Source organism: Nanorana parkeri, unplaced genomic scaffold (assembly GCF_000935625.1).
Source record: "Nanorana parkeri isolate BGI_ZX_2015 unplaced genomic scaffold, ASM93562v1 scaffold920, whole genome shotgun sequence".
In the NCBI taxonomy this organism is placed as follows: domain Eukaryota; kingdom Metazoa; phylum Chordata; class Amphibia; order Anura; family Dicroglossidae; genus Nanorana; species Nanorana parkeri.
In genome coordinates, this window is record NW_017307188.1 from 418,740 (window position 1) to 443,993 (window position 25,254).

The following is a 25,254-nucleotide window of genomic DNA, read 5'->3' on the forward strand; positions in this document are numbered from 1 at the left end:
CTCTAAAAAAGTGCTGGTACTCTAACTGGCTTTTGCCCTGACAAAACCCGGGTGTTTGTGCTGATTATAAGCTCCACTGTACCTTATAACGCTGAAGTCCTTGGTTAACTTCCCACCAGGGACTACCTAGATGGGGTTTGTATGCTGCTGTTTATTTGGGTTTCCTCACATAATTCGAAAACATACTTGTAGACCTACGAGGTCCGGTCCTAAACCATTTCTTGTAGGTGTATAGCTTTGCTAGGGACATTAGATTGGTAGTTCCCTTTGTTTTAGAGATTGATGTGTATGCATTCTGTAAAACACAGTGAAATTTGAAGGTGTTGCAATCAGCACAAACCGTCATGAGCAAAATGTAAAGGCTAATAATTGGGCTTTTAGGTATAGTAGACAAATGCACAACGTGATTAAGAAAGTGATATAATTTCCTACTCTGTTCTACAATATCAAATTACCTTAAAAAAGTATAACCTGAGTTGGCCTAAAAGTGCCTAAAGGAGAATTATGAGGTGAGTGATTTTCACTCAGCCTCATAATCTGAGCCGACCCGTGACAATGAAAATGTCACAGGTCGGCTCAGTAGATCGGGAAGTAAGCGAGCACATAGCGGCGCTCGCTCACTTCTCGATCTATCCGTGGAGAGAGCCGTGACTGTCACTCACGGCTCCCTGCAGGGATCCCCCCCCCTGTCCTATCCTCAAGCGCTGACTGGCGGAACGGACGGGGAAGGGGGCGGGTACAGCTGGCTCTGTGTTCCTGTGGAGGCCCTTGCATCCTAGACCAGGCCACTTTCTCACTCCAAGTCCAGATTGGGCCATGCCCCCTCCTGGTGTTAAACCCCAGCAACTGTCATTTAACTCCTAAACTTCAGAATTTCAATGGACAATAGAGGTTCTCACACTCAGTCTGGATATGGAGAGAAGTTGAGGTTCTTTTTACAGCCTGGAGTAAGGACCCAAGTGATGCCATTGTGACACTGTAACACAGAAATACATCTAAAAAAAACAATGCAGATATTTGCAGGCACCATATCTGCACAGTAGTAGGCCGCATCAAGTTCACTTGAATTCCATGGACATGGTTAGGTGTTCCTTCACTTTTTCTAAATGTATTCTGTGTCTTCCCACAGGCTCCCCCTTCGCCCGTGCCAGTATTAAAAGTGCCAAGATGGAGAATTCCTCATACTTACACAAAAACGAACGGCGCTTACGTTTCTACATTCGGCGTATGGTGAAGACTCAGGCTTTTTACTGGGTGGTTTTAGGCCTCGTAGCTCTAAACACGCTGTGCGTGGCGATTGTGCACTACGGCCAGCCTGAACAGCTAACTAATTTTCTCTGTGAGTTGGTGCATTACTTCTGTGTCTTTGCGCTAAAACTGCAAAACAAGGTTTTTGGAGAACGGCTTTCAAGTCCTTTTCCAGACATAGGACATTCCTTCCAGCAATAGTTCATGCATGAAGCAATCTGCACTGTATTTATCAATGTGGCGATGAGGCAGATGGCGTTTCGAGAGTCATATATGTGTATATGTTATGTGGACCCCCTTCAGATCAGATGCAAGACCTTTAGAATTGGGATTGAGAGAAGGGGAAAATCTGAAGTGTAGGTGATGGCATGGAATGGAACAGATTATGGCAGGGAATATTATTGGTTTAAGGGTTACAAAAAATAAAAAATTGGTAGTTTTTATCGAAACATGTAGTTGTATAAACTATAAAGTACTTGCTCAGCCCCCACCCCCAAAAATGGGACATTAACCACACTTAAGTGTATGTGAAAACATTACCTACATTTACCCTGCAAACCTCCCTCTACCCCCCTAGAGTATGTTCCAGCATTATTTTGTTCCTGTTGTGATAAGCAACTTTTATTACTCCCTGTGAGACCATCGCTAGATTTAGACAATTCTTGCCGGGGCAGCTGCGGAGAGCTCAGTTCCTATTGATGTAGGCATGCCCCTAGAACTACATCTCCCATGAGCCTTTTTTTAAACACAATGGGGGGAATTTATTAAACCTGGAGCAGATTTGCACTGCAGCCAATCAGCTTCTCTGTCTCATTTTCAAATCTTACCTGAGCAAACTGAAGAGAGATGCGGATTGGTTGCCATGGGCAACTGCTCCAGATTCTGCTTGCTCCAGTTTTAATAAATTCCCCTCAATGTATGGGCATGCTCTGGGGAGTCAAGGCATCAGCATTGTTTTGCTGGGAAGGAAATCAATGTATGCGTAAGAAATGGGACATAAGGGGGGCTGTAGAAGGAGTTCTGATGTCCGGCAGGCAGGACTGGTAGGTGTTTTAGTGCACCAGAGGCACGGTTTGTCAGGATTACACTGGATTTCTGGCAGATTAGCAGTTATTTTTAAGGGGTAAACATAGGAAAATATACATGTATTAGACATACAGTATGTACTGAATGTGTTTTGTTTTTCAGTTTGTCCTGACATACAATATTAATAACTAACTCCTGTATGCAAAGTGCCTGAAAGAGAAGAATCTGTTTTACTCACACCAACCAATTCCCTTTGTTCTCTAACTTGCCTTAACAGGCCAAATTTGTCCGTTTTCTATTAATAATACAGACTGCTCCTTTCCTTTTAGTTGTAACCAGTGAATATGTAAATCACAGAAGTGGAAATGTGGAAAGGTTTGAGGAAAGCTTTGATAATCTTCTGCTCTCTCCTTCCAGACTATGCAGAATTCATTTTCCTTGGGCTCTTTATGTCCGAAATGTTTATAAAAATGTACGGTCTTGGAACCAGGCCTTATTTTCATTCATCGTTTAACTGCTTTGACTGTGCCGTAAGTATATTTTAATTATTGAGGCAGACCTGGAATCCAAATGAAAAGAAATAAATATATACAATATATATATATATATGAAGCTTGAATTTATACTCAGTCCCGGTGCCGCTTTGTCTATAGTCGCTTAGGTTTTTCCTGCATACTGGACTGCTTGGTTGCCATAATAAGGGGGCACACCAGCCCAGCATCCATATGCGGGGAATTCTCATGGAGTGATGTGTCAAAGTTGCACATGATGCAGAGACAACATGCGTCAAATTGCTCAGGTGTGAATGGGGGCTTAGTGTTTGTTTTACATTTTTGCTTTTCGAGCAATAGAGTCGCTTACATTAATCTCTTGGCACAGCTCTGATATTGGTGACTGCAGTTAGCTATCCAACACGGCTGCACCCACTATGAATGAAGGATTATATTGTAACATTAATCCTGAACCTCACAGACAAGACAATGATACTTTATCTAATTAGTAAACTGCTGGGGGTCAAAGCATTCTTTTCTTTAAAGGAGAACTATGAGGTGAGTGCTTTTCACTCACCTCATAGTTCTAGCCGACCTGTGACAATGAGACTGTCACAGGTCGGCTCAGTAGATCGGGAGGTGAGCGAACACATACCGGCGTTCGCTCACTTCTCGATCCTGTCACGGCTCTCTGCTGTGACAGGGGAGGGGCTGGATTCCCCCCTCCCCGCTCCGATCCTCCAGCGCTGACTGGCGGAACGGACGGGGGAGGGGGCGGGAACAGCTGGCTCTGCCTCTAGATAGGCAGAGCCAGCTGTCACTCACGCAGCTGGGCGGATCCAGACATAATTGTCGGGATCCGCTTCAGCTGCGGCATCTCCGTATACCGCGAGCTGTAGCTCGCGGTATACTGAGCTTAGAGTGACGGGAGGACACTAGTTTGTGCCCTCCGGTTACCCTAAGGAGAACTATGGGGAAAAGCCCTAACCCCATAGTTCTCCTTTAAGGAAGGTACATAACAAGCCTGTTAATAGTGGACTGCAGGTGTATTCCATGATGGATGCTGCTGTCAGTATCCATGGACACTTTGCCCAGGACATAAAACTTCTGCGGAATATCCAGAACTAAGTAGAGTGTTGGTGAATATTGACATCTGTATCTCGAGCTGGCTCCATGGTGGACATTTACAGTAGGTCCTGTACACCAATTGTCTTATTGCTTTTACACAGTGTGCCCAGGTACGCTAAAAGTAGAACCACCTACACTAAAAATAAACACCATGACATATCCTATCTATTCCATGTGCACCGTGGGGGACACCATGCACTGTTATTGTGAATTTGCCTTATCTGTATACACGTGTGCTCTGCACAAACAGGTTCTTGTCTTTATTCTGTCCAGGTTATCACTGGGAGCATATTTGAGGTCATTTGGGCAATGGTGAAGCCTGGAACCTCTTTTGGGATCAGCGTCTTAAGAGCCCTCCGCTTGCTGCGCATTTTCAAGGTTACTAAGTAAGTGACTGGGACTGTAGTGTGTTTCGGATATGTTTTCTTCTCATTCTTACAATCTAGAGAAAAACTCATGACTGGGGTTATGCAGCTGTACTGTATATTTAGCTATTTATGGACATAGTTACATAGTTAGTCAGGTTGAAAAAAGACCCATCGAGTCCGTCCCATGTCCATCGAGTTCAACCTATAGAGATATGAAGAAAAAAAAAGTCTAAACAGAACGCTATGCCCCCAGTTACCCACTGTTGATCCAGAGGAAGGCAAAAAAAACCTTGGACGACTTATATTGCCTCAATATACAGTGTTACATACAGTATGAGACTGACTCTTCAGCTTGAGAGTCAGCTGAACCCTGACAGTTGATGCTCTGTCAGCTGACTGATCTGGGACAGACTTCAGGTGCCCTCTAGCACTTGACTTGATTCAGACGAAGGAAGTAGACTTAAGTAAGGGCACAAAGAAGCATCTTCCATGGGCATGGTCGGATTAAGGGGATCATGAACCTGGTGCTATCGATCGGTTGGACGGGAAGTACCAGGCCCTTGTTAGGCGGTCACTTGCTCCTCGCTGGGGCCCCCCGAGGGTGGTGACACAGTTTCAGCTTTTGGAGACGTGCGAGGCTCAATGCATATGCCCCCCTGTTCTAAAGTTTTCTCAAGCCACACAATTTCTCATTGTCCTACGGGCTGGCGTCGTTTTTTCCAGGAGCACGATCTCCGATACCAACCTGGCAAGGGGCCTGTAATTTTTCTCAACTGGGTCACTTCCAGGTGCACATGTGCATGAAGAAAGGGCGACAGGAAAACTGCTGATTCAGGTGACGTGGCTGCACCGGAGGTGACACGATCAAGAAATATTATCGGTCAAGAAAAACTATAGAACAAGGGTGCATGCGCATTGAGCCTAGCATGCCTCCAACGGCTAAGACCACGTCATCGGAAGTGACGCAGTCCAGCATTCTTTTGAGGTCCAGAAAAATTATAGAACACTGGCTTGGATTGACATTGGGCATACCGAGGCGATCCGGGCTGGCCAGGCCTATTTTCACTGGTGGGCTTGGAGCTGGCGCTCCACTAGCCTTTATGTTAATCTGGCCCTGTCCATGGGTAAGACTGCACAAGAACACAAGGACTGAAAAAAAGTGATTCCTATTAAAGTGTAAATATATATTTCAGGATGTTGGGGTATCTTTGTGCTAATGTCACAATAAGTCAGCCGGTTAGGTCAGTGTTTTTCAACCTTTTTTGTGCAAAGGCACACTTTTTTCATGAAAAAAATCAATGACCTGAGTTTGGCTTCATAAAAGTGTACAACAAGCCAAAAACTTTTTTTTACTGGTTTTGGATAGAACAGGAAAGACTTAGAACAGTTTTTACTGCTATCTGGGGCTAAGTTAAAAAGATTTAACCTCAGTTCCTGTCCTACTGACAACATTTCACCAGACAGGAAGTGAGTGAAAATAGACAAAAATTAAAATCTGACAGGGGTTCTAGCCTTCCCCTACTCTACAAAAGAAAAGCATTTTATTTCTGTTTGTGTTGCTGTTGGAGATTTCCTCTCACTTCCTGTCTGGTAAAATGGCAGCAGGGCAGGAAGTGAGAGATGATCTAATGGAGTCCCAGAGAGGCTGACGGTTCTAATCCTTCCCTGCTTCATCAAAAACGAACAGGGCTATTCACATAAGGGTGAAGAGTTTGGAGAAGGCAGGAGAAGGGAACAAGATAGGACAAGATAGCTGAACTGGAAAGTGAGCTGAATTGGAGAATGTTTCCAAATCTCCTAGATTGTTCCCTTCTCCTGCCTTCTCCAAACTCTTCACCCTTTTGTGAATAGTCCTGTAAGAAAACAAAATTGGCTGGGTATACATCTGTAAGAAATAAATCAAAGCATCTGGACTTCCTGTACTTTTCTTGAAGATGTTTTGCTGGTCATCCAACTGGCTTGCTCAATTCAGAATCAAAAGGTTTCAGCCAGTGGTACATGGTACATGGCCCATGGAGATTTCCACTCACTTTATCATCTCGAGACACAACAGGAAGTAAGAGAAATTATCTTCGGTCACTGGAACAGGTGTCTCCATTAGAAAATGTTTCCCTTTACTCCTATTCCATTGACAGCTGTAAAAAGTGATACTTTTGCTTTACAGCCTGACAATGGGGGAGTAATGAATATATAGCTCCACGTCCTAAGAAACAATGTGCCCCATCCCATACAAGTTGATAACATGACATAGGTTTTTCTGTGCTCACCCTTTTCTCCAGTAGTTAATGGGGGGCGCAAGATTGTCTATGTAAGGGTACATCTGCCACCTGTAGAAGGTTGGACACTAGGGAAAGCAAACAAGCACAGCCCCATCTAGTGGCTTTACCTCCACATGTACGACACAAGCTCAGGAGTTGCAAGCAGTAAGCAAACCATAGAAATGGAAAACAACCTTTCAGGGAATGTTTTAACTATTGCAAGAGGCCAACAATGCAAAAAGACAACCAGACACTGCTGGAGTGAATATCCAGGATCTGGTCTGATACTGTCAGCAGTAGGAGGAACTTTAACTAGAAAGTCTTGATCCAGCACAGCTGTCAAAAAATCCTTTTTCCTCAGGACACTAAGTTAACTGAATGTGTGATGCACATGCAAGGGTATGGCTGCTAGAAGGGGCTGTGCCCTTTTTCTTTACTTAGTGTCCAACCTCCTAGAGCAGCCTTTCTTAACCAGGGTTCCATGAAACACTAGGGTTTCTCCAAAGCTTTCTAGTAGGGGTTCCTTAAGAAGAAAGAGTTGGCAGATTGATTATTATTTATTTCATTTTGTGATTATCAAGGAAACCCCGTTCTCTATTCTTATATATAAAACTATGTACAACATACTGATCACTCTAATGTACCAAGAAATGTAGGCCTAATAATTCTAGGGGGGTTTCTGAAAACTATTTCAAGGGTTCCTCCATTTCTAAAAAGGTTGAGAAAGGTTGTCTAGATGCAGCAACTACACCTACAGGTGAAACTCGAATAATTAGAATATCGTGCAAAAGTAATTGCAGTAAGTGCTGCAAAAGGGGCCCAAACCAAGTACTGAGTACATATGCATGCTTGTACTTTTCAGAGGTCCGATATTGTTCTATGTACAATCCTTGTTTTATTGATTGCATGTAATAATCTACTTTTTTGAGGTTGTGGATTTGGGGTTCTTGGGGTTTTCATGAGCTGTAAGCCATAATCATCACAATTATGACAAATCACGGCTTGAACTATCTTGCTTTGCATGTAAGGAGTCTATCTCATATATTAGTTTCACCTTTTAAGTTGCATTAGTGAAATAAATGAACTTTGCACGATATTCTAATTATTCGAGTTTCACCTGTATACGTAGAGTCCTGTCTCCCCCAATGAACACTGGTAAAAACTGACCCATTGGGATTGATTTACTAACCTTATAAACACGCCATGAACAAGTATACACCTCTGTAGTGTGTTCCCTCCCAGCATGATCTATGGGTGGAATCTAAACACCTTTGTAGTGTGTACACACCCAGCAGGTGTGTTGTGCAAAGCCAAGCATGAATTGCAAGGTGTAAATTAGCTCTATGTTGTGTTGTTTGCGTTGATGAATGCAGGAATGTAAATGCATGAGCTAACCATTTTTGTCTAAACTGTGAAGCAGCATTATATATGCATCATGTGCATGATTTTTCCATATATGGCATTAGTGGAAATATGCTTTTAGAGACGTTTTGGTTGATAAATACGTTTTGCTGTGTCAAAATCACACGCACCTGGTGCGTGCGTGTGTTTAGGTTGGTAAATAACCCCCATTGTATCATAGGAACTGAGTGTTTTGCCTTCCTGGCTCAAACCCACTCAGCTATGAAATGCCACACAAGAACTATTTAATGTACCCTACATTTAGAAGCATGGGAAAAGTTGGTTATGATAAATTATAATGGGTTTATCTTATATTGCCATATTATATGCAAAGTTTGCTCAGCTGAGTTTCTCTTTAACCTAAATATATCTTCTAATACATTGTGAATGCATGGCCTTTCTCTTCTATTTTTGTTTTATTCTTAATCATATATTTTTTTTCTTGATATGCAGATATTGGGCATCTCTCCGTAACCTGGTGATCTCCCTCCTGAGCTCAATGAAATCCATCATCAGCTTGCTATTCCTGCTCTTCCTTTTCATTGTGGTCTTTGCCTTACTGGGGATGCAGCTGTTTGGTGGACAGTAAGTAGATGTCTGTACAAAGAGGAATATGTGGTGGTGTGATGACATGATGCTGACCTGTGTGCTCTAGTAGCAAAAGTAAAAAAAAGTAAAAGCTGATACAAGATCTCTGTGAAGGACAAATGCCAAAGATTAATTTCTCTAGTTTTCCCTCTGCAACTCTGTCTATCTCCCCACTGGCTACTCGGGGTATCCGTTGTGCCATTTATCTTTGTACTCCACATCTACATCTCTTTTATTTTTTTGTTAACAGGTTTAACTTTGATGACAAAACCCCCTCTACAAACTTTGATAACTTTCCTGCAGCAATAATGACTGTGTTCCAGGTATGGGAACTGACTATGTATATGCTGATATATGTATGATATACTGTATGTTCATATATTTTTTTACACAGCCACCTTTCCTCACTTTTCCTCCTTTTCAGATATTGACTGGGGAGGACTGGAATGAAGTAATGTACGATGGCATCAAGTCTCAGGGTGGAGTCAAAAAGGGCATGGTATTCTCCATCTATTTCATCATATTGACTCTCTTTGGAAACTGTATCCTTTAAGAAATCCTTACCTATGTCCACGGAAACTCAGAATTCAGCTTCTAAAGAACTAAATACATAGGGGTCTATTCACAAAGCTGCCGAAGGATCTGGCCGTAGCTTCGGCCGATCCTTCGGCTAGCTTCGGCACCAGGACCCCTTCGGTTCAGGAGAACCGAGGGGGTGCTGTACAGGCTATTCACAATAGCCCGTACAGCTCCCGATCACGGCCGAGCGGCTCAGTCGAGCGCTGAGCCGTGCTGAAAGACGAAGCTGGCTGAGCGGCCAGCCATTGGCCGGCCGACAGCCTGCTTCTGAAGAGCAGAACAGCCCAGCCCAGCCAAATGCCGCTCGGCGGCATTCGGCTATTCTCTCACTGCTGTTCGGGATCTTTCAGAATAGCCCGAACAGCAGTGAGAAGCCTGCCGGAGGTTCGGCTCAGCCGATCCAGATGTTGGATCGGCTGAGTCTAACTCCTTCTGCACTTCGGGTCAGCCGAACATGCTGAGCATGTTCGGCTGATCCGAAGCCACACGAAGCAAGCCGATGTACGGCTGATTTCAGCCGATATACGGCTGAAATCAGCCGTACCAGCCTGAAGTGAATAGCCGAACGGTGTTCGGCTCACTTCACTTCTGATCGGTCATTCACTCGGCTGCCCTCGGCAGCTTTGTGAATAGACCCCATAGTCGCTGAACATAAAACTGTATTGTGCTTTGTAGTCTGAGATCCATTCACTTCCCTGTTGGGCGTAGCTATCTTGCCTCTTGCAGAGCAGGTGAAGGCAGGCTATCAATTACAGCCACAACTAAAATATATCTCTGCCCTTCCTGTGACAGTCTGCCACTGCTCTCTGTATACATCAGTGGCCAAGGGGAGGAGAACTAGTCATTTTAGTGCAAGACAAATTACTAAGGCATTACAGTATATATTTGTTTCCCATCACCCTTTGCACACTAGCTGGAAATTCAGATTTTGATTCCAGAAGGTGGGCCTACAGTAAATTCCAGAATTAGACTAGCAAGAGAGCAGGGCAGAGTAACATAACATTGTATCTACATTATCTTAAATTCTTGTAGTACCATATTACATGCAGTGGTAATGGGTATGGGGAGATGCGTACATGCTCAGATGGCATGCAAATGGTCAGACATCGTTTAAGAAGTGGGGCTTCCTAGAGAATTTATTTTGATAGACAAGGGATTTGCAGACTTTAAGGCAAAGTAGCCATATTGTATGCAAGATTTATAGATCTGGGTACTGGCTGCACAGAAAAAGGAAAGACTTTATAGACAACCAGTTGCCCTTTATTGCTTGAAACAGTGCTCAATCTATGTTAGACCGAATAGCTCCTAAATTCTGCCACTACTATAGCACTTTAGACTATGGATGGATCGATACCAGTTCAGATACCAGTGCCGATACTTGACATTTTCATGAGAACTACCAGGGTTGCAGAGGTTGCAGCTGGGACTTGGCTCTGGTGCTCCACCACTGTCCTGAAATCATTAGTCTGTATTGTTTTAGAAAAACTGTCACATGACAAGAAACAAAAATGTATCAGTACTTGTGTCTGTGAGTACTTGGACCAGTATCAGTACTCGCAAAACTGGTATCGGTGCATCCCTTCATATATGTTTATAAAAACAAAATCATACATTACAACAGAGCTGTACAAATCCCAGGAGCTCCTTGTGCTCCTTACAAATGACAGCTGCCTCCTAACTTTTGAATCTTTCTCTAGTCTAGTATTGGAGCTGGAAAAGTATCTGTATATGTACTTGTACCGAGTACGGTACTTGGTATCGGTGCATCCCTACTTTAGACATCACTGTATGTCATAATTTTGTATGATTTAATTTTAGTAGCTAAGTACAGTAGGTTGGTCAGCTTCCTTAACTAATTCTATACAGACACACTGCTGAATGTCTTCTTGGCTATCGCTGTGGACAATCTGGCCAATGCTCAGGAGCTAACCAAGGTATGTTATGGGTAATGCCTCTTATGTAATTGTTCATGGTATGCAGACTATTGCTCTGACTGGCCTCCGCCTATCTGCAGGATGAACAAGAGGAAGAGCAGGCCGCCAATCAGAAACTGGCATTACAGAAAGCCAAGGAAGTAGCAGAAGTCAGTCCGCTATCGGCTACCAACATGACCATAGCAGCGTAAGTGTGTTCAGTTTTCTACACATCAACATTTGGTTACACGAGGAAAAAAATGCCACAAATTGATTTATTATATGTGATTTCAGCTCTTTATTTCTTTTCGTGAGCTTGTCACATCCTAAATGTGGGATCAGTGGGACAGTGCATGTTGAGTTTTTCATGCCTCCCATTTGTGAAGATGGGGACATAAAGGAACCTGTACTTTAAATCAGCCTCTGCAGCATATTCTACGTACCTTCCTTTCGCTTCCTGGCGGTTTCGTTCACCATTAGAAGCAAGGAGAAGAACCCTTGTGTTAACTTGAAGGCAATCCTAGTTTGCACTTAAATAGGGCTGAGGAGTCTCTCCCTACCCACACGTGACAACTGTGCTGTCGAATTGGCCCTTTGCCATGCACCAGGACTGTAATATGGGAGGAAGGGGAATGGGTCTCATGCACCTACCTACTTAAAAGTATCATGTATTTCTCTTTGCTCCCAGTGGCGAATGGGCTGGTGGGGGAGCAAATGGGAGGTGATTATGTGCAGCTGTGAGGCTAAAAGGTTACAATACCGATAGCCAAACAAATTTTTTTACCTGATCTAAACCATTTTATCCAAAGTGACGATGATTGGTAATTCTATAGCTTCCTTAAAAACCCTGGACAATTGGAAATGTTAATTGGCCTAGTGGGACTTTCCTCTCTAATTGTTATTTTTTGCCTGCAATAAGCCTCATACTGGGTTATCTGCTCATGACATATACACTTGGGAGAAAAAATAAGACACATTTGCATACTTACTAAAAAATAAATGCTTTAGGGATGCACAGATACTTTTTGAGTACCAGTGCAGATACTTGGGATTTTCATGAGACCTACCAGGGTTGCAGCGGTTGCAGCTGGGTCCTGGCTCTGGTGCTCCACCACTGTCCTGAAATCATTAGTCTGTATTGTTTTAGAAAAACTGTCACATGACAATAAACAAAAATGTATCAGTACTTGTGTCTGTGAGTACTTGGACAAGTACCAGTACTCGTACTCGCAAAACTGGTATCTGTGCATCCCTTTATTTATATTTATAAAAACAAAATCATACATTAAAACAGAGATGTACAAATCCCGGGAGCTCCGTGTGCTCCTTACAAATGACAGCTGCCTCCTAACTTTTTAATTTTTCTCTAGTGTAGTCTTGGAGCTCAAAAGTATCGGTACATGTACTGTACTTGATATCTGTGCAACCCTAGCTTTTACCTTAACTTTAAATTTAAATTGGAGTGTACAGCATTTGATCCAAATGTGGTGACTGGTCACAAAACTGATTTAAAGGGTTATTAAACCCTCACTTTTTTTGCATATATCTAGTGATAGCAAGCAGTAGATATATGCAGAAACTTAAAAAAAACAAAACTTTTTGAAACAGGTTTAAACTTACCTGTGTCTTCACCGCGCCCTCCCGTCCGAACATCTGAAGAGTCTCGGGCGGCCGCAAAGGATCTCGGGGCGGGCATATGCGCACTTCAGATGTTCGGCCGGAACACGAGGAGAGACACAAGGTAAGTCTAGGGAGCAGCGTGCACCCGCACAGACTCCGTGGGACATCCGAGAAGAGGAGGACAGAGGAGCCAGAGCTGCATTGGAGACCCGCACCAGCGCTGGAGGAACAGCTGAAAAAGACAGGAAAGAAGAAGATTGAATAAAGAGCCATCATTTAAGGTAAGTCCCTACAGCAGAATTGGGAAAGGGAGAAAAAAAATCTGACTTTAGTGTCACTTTATGCTTCACCTTGATGAAATTAGAATGTATAATGTTAATTGTTCTTCAACAAAGATCACAGAACATAAAACATAGAATTTAGAATATATAAAGAGAGTGCATGCAGACAGCAGGTTGCCTGAGAGAGGGCCAGACATCACCATCTCAAAAGGTGGTATCCTGGCTAAGCAGGTGCAACAGTGCTGGGCATCATGCTCTTTTTTAAAGGCCATTTGCAGCTTTTGGACAGGACTGTGATATATGAAAATGGAGTGGGAAAGGATTGTTACTGATGACATTAAGGGAATTGCATACAGTTAGCTATAACAAAAAACATGGATGGAGATATACAAACAATAATAATACCAATGGCAGCAATAGTGTCACATCCATGAACAGTGTGAACACTCTGCTAGCCTTTGTGGATAAAAAACTGACTTGGGCATAAATGTTCAGATAACATAAGTGTTCTAGCTTGTAATATGAGATATTACTTGAAGAACTGAAACCACACCAGTACAAGATGGATTTTTATTGGTTGATTTGGAAACCCATACTGAGCGAAATATATGAACTGCCATTGGTAAATGTTATATTTAAAAACATTAGTTGTATGACTGTTATGTTATGTCCAATGGCTTCATTACTTCCTGAGTCACTGTCCTTAAAGAAGTATGCAGATCAGGAGTTTGGATTTGTCTCTGACTTTGTTGGCTGCATGCTTGTTATGTGCCAATGTCTCAGAAATATTGAGCCCAGACAGCCAGGCAACATTCTTAAAGGAGGTAAGCAGTGGCAGCAGCCTACATACTTATTGGGGTAGCATGAAGCATAATAAATTGCAAAGGTATAGTAAAACAAATAATGGTAAGTAGAAAAAAATAAAACGTGGTAAATGCATGAGCATTTCTTTATGAATATATATACATATAAATGTCTGTAAACAAAATGTGTGTTTAACTCATATAGGAAAGAGCAGCAGAAGAACCAGAAAACCGGGATGTCTGTCTGGGAGCAGCGTACAACCGAAATACGTCGGCAGAATTTGGCGAACAGTCGAGAGGCTCTATATAATGAGATGGATCCTGAAGAACGTTGGAAGTTGTCTTTCATGCGTCCAGACGTTAAGACGCATCTTGACCGGCCACTGGTCGTAGATCCACAAGAAAACCGTAACAACAACACCAACAAAAGTCGGCCAGGAGAAAGCAAGACGCCTTTGGAGCAGCGTCTTTCTCACCAACGGGCAGAAGACTATCTGCGCAAACAAGCGCGGTTTCAAGAGCGTGCTAGCCGAGCATATGATATGGGCCAGGAACCTAGCCGTCGGCCTCGGAGCAAAGAACAGGAAATTACTCGTGATGGGCAGGACATGGGTCTTCAGGACAGGACAGGGGAAGTGGATGGAGGTGTACGACCACCCCAAGATCCACCCAGGAGACACAGGGGTGGAGGAAGCAAAGAGAGCAGGAGCGGTTCCCCTCTGCCACGTGGGGACAGCGATCACCGCAGACACAGGGTGCATCGCAGAACAGGGGAAGAACAAGAATATGTGGGTGGGGGTGGTAGTAGAGGAGGAGGTGGAGGTGGTGGAGGAGGAGAAAGGAGGCCCCGTCATGCAAGGGAGGGTGGAAGAGCAAGGGAAGTCAGTGGTGGAGGGGAAAGTGAGGGGCCTGATGGAGAAAGGAGAAGACGGCATCGCCACACTGCACAATCCACCTATGAGAATGATGTGAAGAGAGATGACAGAGAAAAAAGACATCGGAGAAGGAAGTGAGTAGTGGGATCATTAATGGTTAGTTTCACTGGTTTTTACTACGGTCAGAGATCCTGGTGGGAAGAGCTTCATTCTTACTTCTTTCACAACTGTGAGAGAGCAAACTCATTCCACCGGTTCTATACTGGCCAAGGAGTTTGTCATATATTCTTATGAAGATTTCAGTTACGATCTGGATCAGGCTCGGAGTCCAGTAGCTGAAACAGCAGGCAAAGTCATAGTCAAACAGGCCGAGTTTGGTACATAAGCAGACGGTAGTAGTATAGGAGCAGGCAGAAGCGTAGTCAGAGATCAAGCGGAGGTCAGTAGCGAAAGGTATTAGTTACGAAGTGGAAGACGATGAGAGTATTCGGTGAATAAGCAGCCAAAGGTCGGGACACGTGTAGCAGTATGAGCGGATTGTATCACAGGAGGAGCAAGGAAGCAAGATATTGGCAGGAGCACAATAATCTGGCAAACAGGAAGTTCAGAGGTGTGGCTTAAATAGGAAGTTCAAGGGAGGAGCAAGGAGTTCAGAGTTCAGCAAAAACTAGGTTCAACTGAGGATTACACAGGAGATCAGGCAAGGAGCTATCCAAGGTTCTAAGGTGGCTCAGCAGGTAGAACCACTGCCAGCTACAGCAGAGGCCCAGTGTTTCTGAGAATTTCATTAGAGAACAGCATTTCCATTCACTTTGGCCTCTTCATGAGAATATATGGAATCACAAGCAGATTAAATGTAAAGATCTTATATATGTTCTCCCCATCGGGACAGCAGAAGACCTACTAACTGAACATTACCCTCAAAATAGAAAATCCATTTTTAGTGGAGCTGACGTTCAATGAGTGTGTGTATATGTTTGTGTAATTGGTCATACAGTGAACACCTAAAGCTATTTCCTCCTAAAAAAAATTCAGAATGTTATTTACCACCAAAAGGTGCAGTTTGATTACAATATAAAGATTAAATCTTATTAAGGGTCTTTCCTGCGCCTGGTAATGTCTTAAAGCAATCTTGGTTCAAGTGAAAACTTTGAAACTGGATTTCAAATACAGTATTCTTAAAATCCTCTCTTGTGTGTTTCTCACTGATAATGGTGCTCTTTTTTTTTTGGATTTGCAGGGACCCTAATGCTCCAGCTCCCAGCTCTGGCCCAAGTCTTTCCACCACGAGACCCATTCAGGATCGATCTCGCCAGGAGAAACAAAGTCAGCAGCCGGAAAACATGGACAACATCCGCAACAACAAGCTGGTGACCAATGAACCCCCAATGGGGGGAGGAGGAGGCATCAACCACAGCCCAGCCAAAATGGGCAATCACACCAACTGCGCCAATAACAACAGCGTTCCCACTGTCAATTCTGCTCCAAGACGGACGCCTCTCCCCACTAATTCTGGCCCTCCCCCAACTGGACCGGATCCTGCCCAGACACTCAGCAACCCCACTGACGCCTCCAAAGTGACTAAAACTCTTGAGCAGACCACAGTAGATATTACACTGCCTTTGCCTGCCCCATTAGAGAATGCTGTCTCACAAGGTAATTTTTTGGACTATTACTTGTGGATTTGTACTGTACAGGCAGTCCCCGGGTTATGAACAAGATAGGGACTGAAGGTTTGTTCTTACGTTGAATTTGTATGTAAGTTGGAACAGGTACATTTTTTAAGTGTAACTTCAGCCAAATTTTTGCTTTTGTTGTTTTGGATAGCATAGGGAAGTGTTAACCCCCTGTAACGTTCGTTTTGCTGTGTGTGCCCCTGTTCAGAAGATTTCACCTCACTTCCTGTCCCTGTGACAATTGGACTTTGAAAATGTTGGGTTGTCGTGGAAACAAGGATTGGTGATAAAGTTTCAGTGGAAACATCTTTTTCCCATGATCACTCTTACAGGGGTGAATTTCCCTTCCTAGGGGTGGGTTTCCTTTCACCTCCTGTTGTCTCAAGGACAGTAAGTGAGATTAAATCTTTCTAATGAGGATACAGACAGCAGTAAAAACCTCACAGTGACTTGGAAGAAGAGGAGGGCACTCCTCATCTGCACGTCTAACAAGAGCTAACTTCCTGTAATGTACGTACAGTACTACAAACTACCCCTGCTGTACAGTAATAGCCTCCGAGCCTCCCTTTGTAAGTAGGAGTCGGATGTAAGTCGGATGTATGTACTTGGGGACTGCCTGTATTATTTTTGTGTCTACTTCATCCCTTTGGGTCTGTTATTATTTTGCATTTATTGCTTTCTTTTAAAAGAGCTGGTTCAGACTCCATTAAAAAACATTTTAGTTCTGATTTTATCTATAGGAGTCACGGAATGGCACATAAAAACCATTAAGGGTGTTGAACAGTGCTCAGATCATGATCCATCTCCTCCATAGTTTTCATATCATGTCCTACGATGATACATTCACAATACTAATTAAAGTCAACCTGGGTGAGGACATTCATGCTCTTAGATTTTTTCAAGAAGCATGAGTCTATGTTGTGGTCTTTGAGGATGAATTACTCCACAGTACATGCATCTACAGAGGCCCATAAGGACTTGTTTTAGAACTTATTTATATGTAAATACTTTAATGGCCATGCAAGTGACAGCAGAGTACACTGGCAGTGGTTTACTAAAAATCCTTTTAATCACAAACAATAGTAATGCACTCACAATTAAAAAAAAGTGAGAGGCTTATATGCAGCCAGGAGCATCATAAAGAGCAAGCCTAAGGAAAGACAGCACAGACTGTGAGGGGAATTTATTAGGGCTGGTAATGATTAAAATTTTCGTGTTCGATTAATCGAAAACATTTGTAATCACAAATTCCTGTAAAGACACAATGAGGAGAATTTATCAAAACTGGAGCAGACAAAATCTGGAGCAGCTGTGCATGGCAACCAATCAGCATCCACCTTTCATTTTCAAACCTTAACTGAACAAACTGAAGAGAGAAGCTGATTGGTTGCCATTGGCAACTGCTCCAGTTTTGATAAATTCCCCCCACTGTATTTTCTCTGCATTTTTTTTAACCTCCTCTGAGGCCAGGACTATTCTTGCTGCTCACAATGACCACATACTTTCCTTCTGCCATACTTCACCGGGAGAATAAAAGGGTTAAAATTGTTGCTACAAGCTACAGTTACTGTTATTTCCTTACACACTTTGACAAGCAATTACTTTTGCATTTGGGGGGTATATAGGAAATCGGATATTCAGAATAATGACACTAGCTGCTGCATACATTATGATACAAATAAGTAGCTCTTGTGGGAAGCAGAGTCAGTGACAAAGTGGCACAGAGCAGTTTAAATCTCCCCAGGCCTGATTATTTTCATAAGGCAACGAAGCTCAGCCTAGAAGATGAATTGCATCATAGTGTTCAACTGTTACCCAAATCAGGTCATGCTCCCAAATTTAGATCCACAGGAAACAACACGTCACTCAGACATTCTTACTGGTACAGGATTGCCAATCATTCGTTATAGGTCTAAGAAAGAAAAAAAGGCTATGTGAGTTCTATCTATCTATCTATCTATCTATCTATCTATCTATCCATCTATTCATCTATCTATCTCCATTCTCTCTCTCTCTCTATTTTCTCTCTCTCTCTCCTATGACTAAGGCTAAGCTGAGTAAGGCAGAAACGCGTCAGCGGTTGTATTTTGTATAGATACATGTGGAATAAAATGTTATTTTCTTTGGTAGAGCATCGTGTGCTGGTTTTGCAGTTTTTGAGACAATCTGTCCTTGTATTGGTCTCCTGCCATCCCCTCAGACTCGTGGAGGAAAGGGCGGCTCCAGGAGCCAGTCATGTGCTGGTAGGAAACATCAAGACTAGACATGTGCATTCGGACGAACCTGCAAATCAACGAAAATCAGTTGATTTGGCGGTTCGTCCATATCCGAAATAAAAAATTCAATATATGCCCGAATATACTAAAACGATATTCGGGCATACATTCATTATTTTTCAGAACACGCCGCTGGCCATATTGGCCGCCAGCGTGTTCTGCGCATGCCCTCCACCATCTTGGAGGCGGATGGTGACGTCACACGCCGAACGAGCGGCGGCCAGAGTGGCCGTCGGTGCGTTCTGCGCATGTGCACTGCCACTTTGGAGTTGATCTAGCTCTACACCAAGATAATGACGCTCGAGCATGCGGGCGCCGCCATCTTGGTGTATACCAAGATCTATTCCACAATAGTGTCGCGCAGGCGCAGAACGAGCCCACGGCCGATACGGCCTCTGCACGTTCTGCGGTTACAGTGTCCGAAACAACATAAAAATGTTTTTCCTTTGAGGAAACTAATGAAAATGTTTCATTTGTTTCGTCTGAAAACTATTTTTTTTTGTTTTGCACATCTCTAAACAAGATCACAGTAGTATAATTATATATACATAATAATATCTTATTGGTCCATTGCTGCTCTTTCAGTCATCAGGCTAAGGACAGGGAGGTGACACTGTTGTGTTCCTTAACTCTGACAGCGAAAAGTGGAGTCACCCTCCTGGCTTTGCTGTCTGGCAGACGTATATAAATCACAAAAGTGGCCGGACAAGATTGCAAATCGTGTGGCGGATTGGACAATTCAACAAATGTTTGTTTTAACTGTGTATTTAGCTGTTTGCAACAGTTTACCATTAAAAACATTTTATAGAATAAGGCTGACAATGGCCTTTGAGCTGTCATATGTGTCCACCTCAGAGTTCTATGTATTGTACATGTAACATACCCAGTGTCCTGTAGGCCAAAATACCAAACTAAGTGATGGTAAAAAAGCTTATTGTCTAGCTGTACCGGGAATCATAGCACGTTTTCAAGGTACTAGCCAATGAAGGTGTGAGCATCAGATAATGTCATCATCCATCAGATCCATTTTCTAGTGTTGTTTTGGGTCAGAATGTATATACATTCCAGAAATAAGTAACCTTTTTTTGTTCCTTTCTGTTCGTTGTTTCATTCTTTGTTCAGTACTAAGTTTCTACTTCACTGTCTGTCTGTGTTCCTTTAACTCCTAGTTAATAAAACAGTGGCAGTGTCCCCACTACCTCAGAAAGAGGATGAGAAGAAAGAAGAAGAGGAGGAGGATGATGCTGGGAAGGGTCCAAAGCCAATGCCACCGTACAGCTCCATGTTTATTTTATCAACTACGAATCCGTAAGTTTATACGTTAGCCTCTACCGTTGCTCTCCTTTCATGTCTTCATCTTCTTTGTATATGCCTTTCTGCAGTCAAGTTTTTTATTCTTGTAAAGTGATTTATAGCCACATCAGTCTACGTAGAAAGCAGAAACAGCTCTTGCTGGTAACCAGAAGATGACCACCAACCATTGGGCCCTTTTGTGGCCCAATCAGCTGCAGTCACTGTTCAGGTATTCCAAAAGTGACAGGTACCGGCTGCCACAATACAATAGTTTGGCAGGGGGATTCCCCAATGCACGCTAACAATGTGGGGCTGAATGAGAGAAAAAAAAAATAGTATACTGTATGGTCAATTTAAGTTTGGATTCATGAGTGTATATGTGCATGTGGAAGACACTCCATAGTAGAATTGAAGGCCATCTACCAAAAAATATTAAACTAATCATGAGTTTATGCTAATGGCTCAGAGTGTTTTCTATGGTCTGTTGTTCTGCATAGACCATGGTTATCCTTCCAAGCCAAAACCACAGTTCCCAGGCAATGGAATAAAACAAGACAAACGATTAGCTGATGATTATGTATGTGTCCAATTCTGAACATTGACTTTAAACTGATGCTTTTTTGAGACACACATTCCCAGGTGATCCCTATTTATCCAGATATAATATGTAAAGCAGGAGCGTAATTGTAAATCATGGGGCCCCATAGCAAAAGTTTGCTGGGGCCCCTTTTCGAACTTCCGACTGTCAATGATACTAAAGTCAGGTAGCAAGAGAGCTGACTGTATTGTCTCCTCCGTACATCTGATGTCGGCTTTTCTTGATTGGAAATGTCACAGGGGTACAAGGTCAGTGTCAACAGCAACTTCGGCAATCCTTAATGGGGTCCCGTTCCAGCCCCAGGCCCCATAGCAGTTGCATGGGCTGCTATGGCTATTGTTACGCCACTGATGTAAAGATATGTTCTGCTGTCAGTTTGTGCCTCCGAATATGACTGTCAACCTGTCATTTTGTCAATTGTTATTGTCTTCTGCTTCTTGGTATGTTAGTTTGCACAATTTCGGTAAGATGTTGTCCCTTTGCTGATCTTAGCTACATGCTCTCACACTGGGCCTTATGGTGGGGAAAGGCACATTTTGTTATTTGTTGGTAAAACATTCTTACTGTACAAGATCTTACTTGTTCCTTCTATTCATTGCAGTTTACGTTGGCACTGTTCAGATCTTACTTGTTCCTTCTCTTTATTGCAGTTTACGTTGGCACTGTTCAGATCTTACTTGTTCCTTCTCTTTATTGCAGTTTACGTCGGCACTGTTCAGATCTTACTTGTTCCTTCTCTTTATTGCAGTTTACGTCGGCACTGTTCAGATCTTACTTGTTCCCTCTCTTCATTGCAGTTTACGTCGACTGTGTCATTACATTGTAACCCTTCGATACTTTGAAATGTGTATCTTGCTGGTTATCGCCATGAGCAGTATAGCCCTTGCAGCAGAGGACCCAGTGTTTCCTGAGGCGACTAGAAACAATGTAAGTTACAAACTTATGAACTGATGCAATGTATCTCTAGTAGGTTCAAAGGAACATGCTACTCGTTTTCAAAGTTTGTCTTTCCCATTAAGCCACCTCCCTCTTACCCTGTTGCCCTGTACATTGGTCCATGAGTGCTTGATGGCAAAGACATCCTTGATGGTGGGCTTCCTTTAAATTTTGCTAATTAACTGGATCTGGCTTTGTTTGACCTCATGGACATTGGGCTGCAGACTTGTCAGTCAGCTTTGTTTGTGTCAGTCCTTGCAGGATGATATATTGATTCAGTAACATGTGTGGTAATGCTATCTGTCCACCTGTCTCAGGCTCAGTCCCTCAACAGCACTCTTTTTCCTGTATGCTTTTCACCATCAGGAGTCTTCTCCCTTTAAATACTGAGCGTAAATACAAGGGCACACAGATAGCTCCAAGAGTATGAGCCTACAATCTGTGCAGGTCTATGGACAAATCTCAATAATGCATACACTCTTTTGCACAAGAAGAGTTAATCAGCACAGGAGGATGAAGCTGTGCTGGGCACCCATGGTGAGGCACACTGGCCTGACAGCCTGTTAATCATATCCGCCCTCCTGCAGCCCTGCTTACTTAGCAGTTCCTCTCTCTCTGTGCGCATTGGATGCTCCAGTGGGGAAGGGAGAGAGGAAGAGATGGAGGGAGGAGAGTGCAGGCTGACTGAAATAATGGGAACATTGGCCCCAGTGGGATAAAAGAAGCTGAGAGTGGTGGATATAAATAGCACTTAATAGTGGTTATATATAACCAAATATATTTCTATATTTATGCGTGCTTGCACAAACCTGACGAACCTGTATACCTAAGATACACGTTACTGCAATGTAACAGACCTAATAATACTATTTCCAATTATGCATGCAAATGTTCCTATAAAATGTCTGAATAACGGCTGACGAAGGAACCTAATGTGTTGCTTCAGAAGTATGAATCTTTATTAACCTAACGTGACCCTGTTGCTAAGGCCAAAAAAGAAAGGCCAGTAAGTCAAACATTTGCTCCCTCAAAGAGCTACTGGTTGTGCTGCTGTTGTTCCTCGATCATAGATTTGTCTCACTGCCCACCAGAGAGGTAGGTATTACAGGGTGCAGTGTTTTATCTTTTTAGCGTGCCAACAGAGTCTCTTTAAGTTAACCAGTCAGGGACAAAGAAATACTGTTACGAACAGAAGCTTTCGTTCCTCTATGTCATGGATCTCTGAACATTTATGCAGGGGTCATGGATGCACTTTATACTCCTCACCAGCATAACAAATGCCTCTTACCTTAGCATCAAGGGCTCTAAATACTGACTTCAGTTAGGAAGTGGGCACTTTAGCCAATTCTTTCCCACCTCCTAAGACTCGCTACTGTTCAATCACTATAATGGTTATCCTTCCTGACCCATACCAAATACCAATGCGGGGGGGAAAACTGAGGCTGTATGAAGCTGGCTTTTGTGAAGTGCAGGGGAGAGTGTATGTTTATTAGAAAGGAAATGCATTTGGGTTCACTTTAAATTACAACATCTGTTTGCCTTTTCAATGAGTTAATGACATTTTCTCTGTCTACAGGTTCTGCGTTATTTTGACTACGTATTCACTGGTGTCTTTACCTTTGAAATGGTTATTAAGGTAAGAATAAGAACAACAGTAGCTCAATGCAAGGATCTTATATACAAAGGTCCACCATTTTGTGTGCAGGGCGAGGAACATGGATTGTAGATAGGATATCAGAGATGTAAGGCCATGATTTTGGTGATATAATATACACCTAAAAATGAAACATGTTTAGATGACTGCAACATATATCATATAAACCACCGATTTTATGAAGTAGGGCTTGATAAGGCCATGGTAAGGGACAACGGTAGCACAGTTGTGAGCTGAAAAGCCCTCAGGTAAAATACTGTTATGTTGAGAATTACCTTCTGGCACTTTCATGGTTTGACTGGTTTAATGTGAAGGAACTTGATTGGCCTGCACAGAGCCCTGACCTCAGTCCTACTGAACACCTTTGGGAATGAGCACACACTTTTCACCTTTTAGTGTAATTGCCTTGATATTCTATAAGACGTTTTGCTAAAAGAGCTGTCTCAGCTAAATAGCCCAGCTTTCTCTTCATGGCAGACTGAGCATCTTGGCAATCCTGGGATGCCGTAGTGCAGAAACCCTGTTGTGGAGCCAGCTAAAATACTTTGAACATCTTATACAGGTGACCATTGTTTGGCTTTAGCGTGAGTTGTGTCCAGATTTATGCAGATGAGAGGAGGCCTTGGGGACAGACCCATATAGGATAGAGGATGATCAGAAAATGATATAGGATGATCATTGCTTGCCTGGACTCCAACTTCTCTCTTTCCTTACTAGATGGTGGATCTGGGTCTCATTCTCCACCAGGGAGCCTACTTCCGAGATCTGTGGAACATTCTTGATTTCATCGTAGTTTGCGGTGCTCTGGTTGCTTTCGCCTTCTCGTAAGTTTGTTAATTCTTTATAAATTTGTGCTTCACAGTTCTGATTTCTTCGCTAACCTTTTCTGAATATAGTTAATATATATAGCTTTAAGGAAGAGGCATCTTTATATGTTGGTGTAATTTGGTGATAACTAGCTTACTGAATGTACGAAGAATATAAAATGACATACAGTATACAGTATATGGCTTGTCCAACGTCTAGAAATGTTTATCCTATTGATGTACATGTATCTTTTTATCGGTTTCTATATAAACAGAATATCAGCATACAATTACCTATCAGAAACCACATGATTGATAGAGATTGATGTCTGTCTATGAACTAACCACAAAACATTTACTCTTACAATGTTGCCTGTTGCACCTTGCTGCCATTCTTTTTTGCAGGTGGTGCTGTCTTTATTTAATGCATGTATCTGAGCGCCGTCATTTGTGTATGAGATCCCATGGTGCCCTACAATGTCATCATGCACAAGTGGTTTGCTAGCATGGCAACCAATGCAACATCTCATACAGTACAGGCAAGATCTTCACTGGATGCTGGTGAAGTGACTGTACATCACCCTGGCTCTCCAAATTCCTCACCAAGGCATCACTGAGCTGCCTAGAATAGAATCAGGAATGCATATGCATGGCAAGGAGGACCTCTGAAACAATCATAAAATAGACATACCATAGCTCTCTTCATTGCAAGAAGGATAGAATATGCTTGCCCAACTACTGTATGTTCCCAGCGACAGTAGCATCCCCTCTGTTTTTCCTACTCTTTCCATCCACATAAACCTGTAAGCTTGACCTTTGCTAGGCTTACAAATGTTTGGAGTGTTTTGCTGATCTCTGGAAAATCTTTATCCTGTGGGAGGTTGGATGTTCCCTGCATGTTCCTACCCCATGTAAAGTCTGTGAGTTGCATTAATCACTTACAGTATTTGCAGTTTTGCATATCTTTATTTTTTGCTGCTTCATATGTGTACACAATTTTGTGTCCAGATATACTGTATCTATGTATTAAACAGACTTCATAGAGTTAAGTAGGAGGTTTGGAGAGTACTGTGTAATGGGTTTATGTCCATTTATAACAAAAATAGCGTTGTTATATTGAAAATATAGTTTTGCTAAAAATATTTAACAGTATTACAAGACATACAATATTGAGGATACTATATATAATCTTCTATGTTCTCTGCTTTCAGAAATGTGTGTTTTATCTTTGCGAGTAAAAATTGGAAAAGCTTTCTGGGTTTTTATGACACGCAAAGATAAAATGCACAATACAGACGTCATTAAAATCCCCCAAAGCATACATTTTCTGAGAACTAAAAGCATACCGAGCCAGCCCATAGCAGCAAAGGGGTTGAGGATTTTTCCCTATTTCCTTAGTGTTCACAGTAGCAGAAAGCATCTGGGAATCTGATTTG

The 25,254-nt window shown here is 42.7% G+C and overlaps 1 protein-coding gene across 1 annotated transcript in view; it reads left to right on the forward strand.

Annotated features, from left to right (window-relative positions):
- The window catches only part of CACNA1A (calcium voltage-gated channel subunit alpha1 A), a 217,525-nt gene that overhangs the window by 109,806 nt on the left and 82,465 nt on the right, over positions 1–25,254 (forward strand). The window contains exons 12-25 of the mRNA XM_018566115.1: positions 1,130–1,339; positions 2,692–2,804; positions 4,167–4,279; positions 8,374–8,505; positions 8,759–8,831; positions 8,933–9,050; positions 10,954–11,021; positions 11,102–11,208; positions 13,910–14,713; positions 15,820–16,235; positions 19,701–19,839; positions 21,220–21,349; positions 22,935–22,994; positions 23,730–23,836. Of these exons, the coding sequence (XP_018421617.1) occupies positions 1,130–1,339; positions 2,692–2,804; positions 4,167–4,279; positions 8,374–8,505; positions 8,759–8,831; positions 8,933–9,050; positions 10,954–11,021; positions 11,102–11,208; positions 13,910–14,713; positions 15,820–16,235; positions 19,701–19,839; positions 21,220–21,349; positions 22,935–22,994; positions 23,730–23,836 (2,590 nt within the window). The remainder of the gene's footprint in view (positions 1–1,129; positions 1,340–2,691; positions 2,805–4,166; positions 4,280–8,373; positions 8,506–8,758; positions 8,832–8,932; positions 9,051–10,953; positions 11,022–11,101; positions 11,209–13,909; positions 14,714–15,819; positions 16,236–19,700; positions 19,840–21,219; positions 21,350–22,934; positions 22,995–23,729; positions 23,837–25,254) is intronic.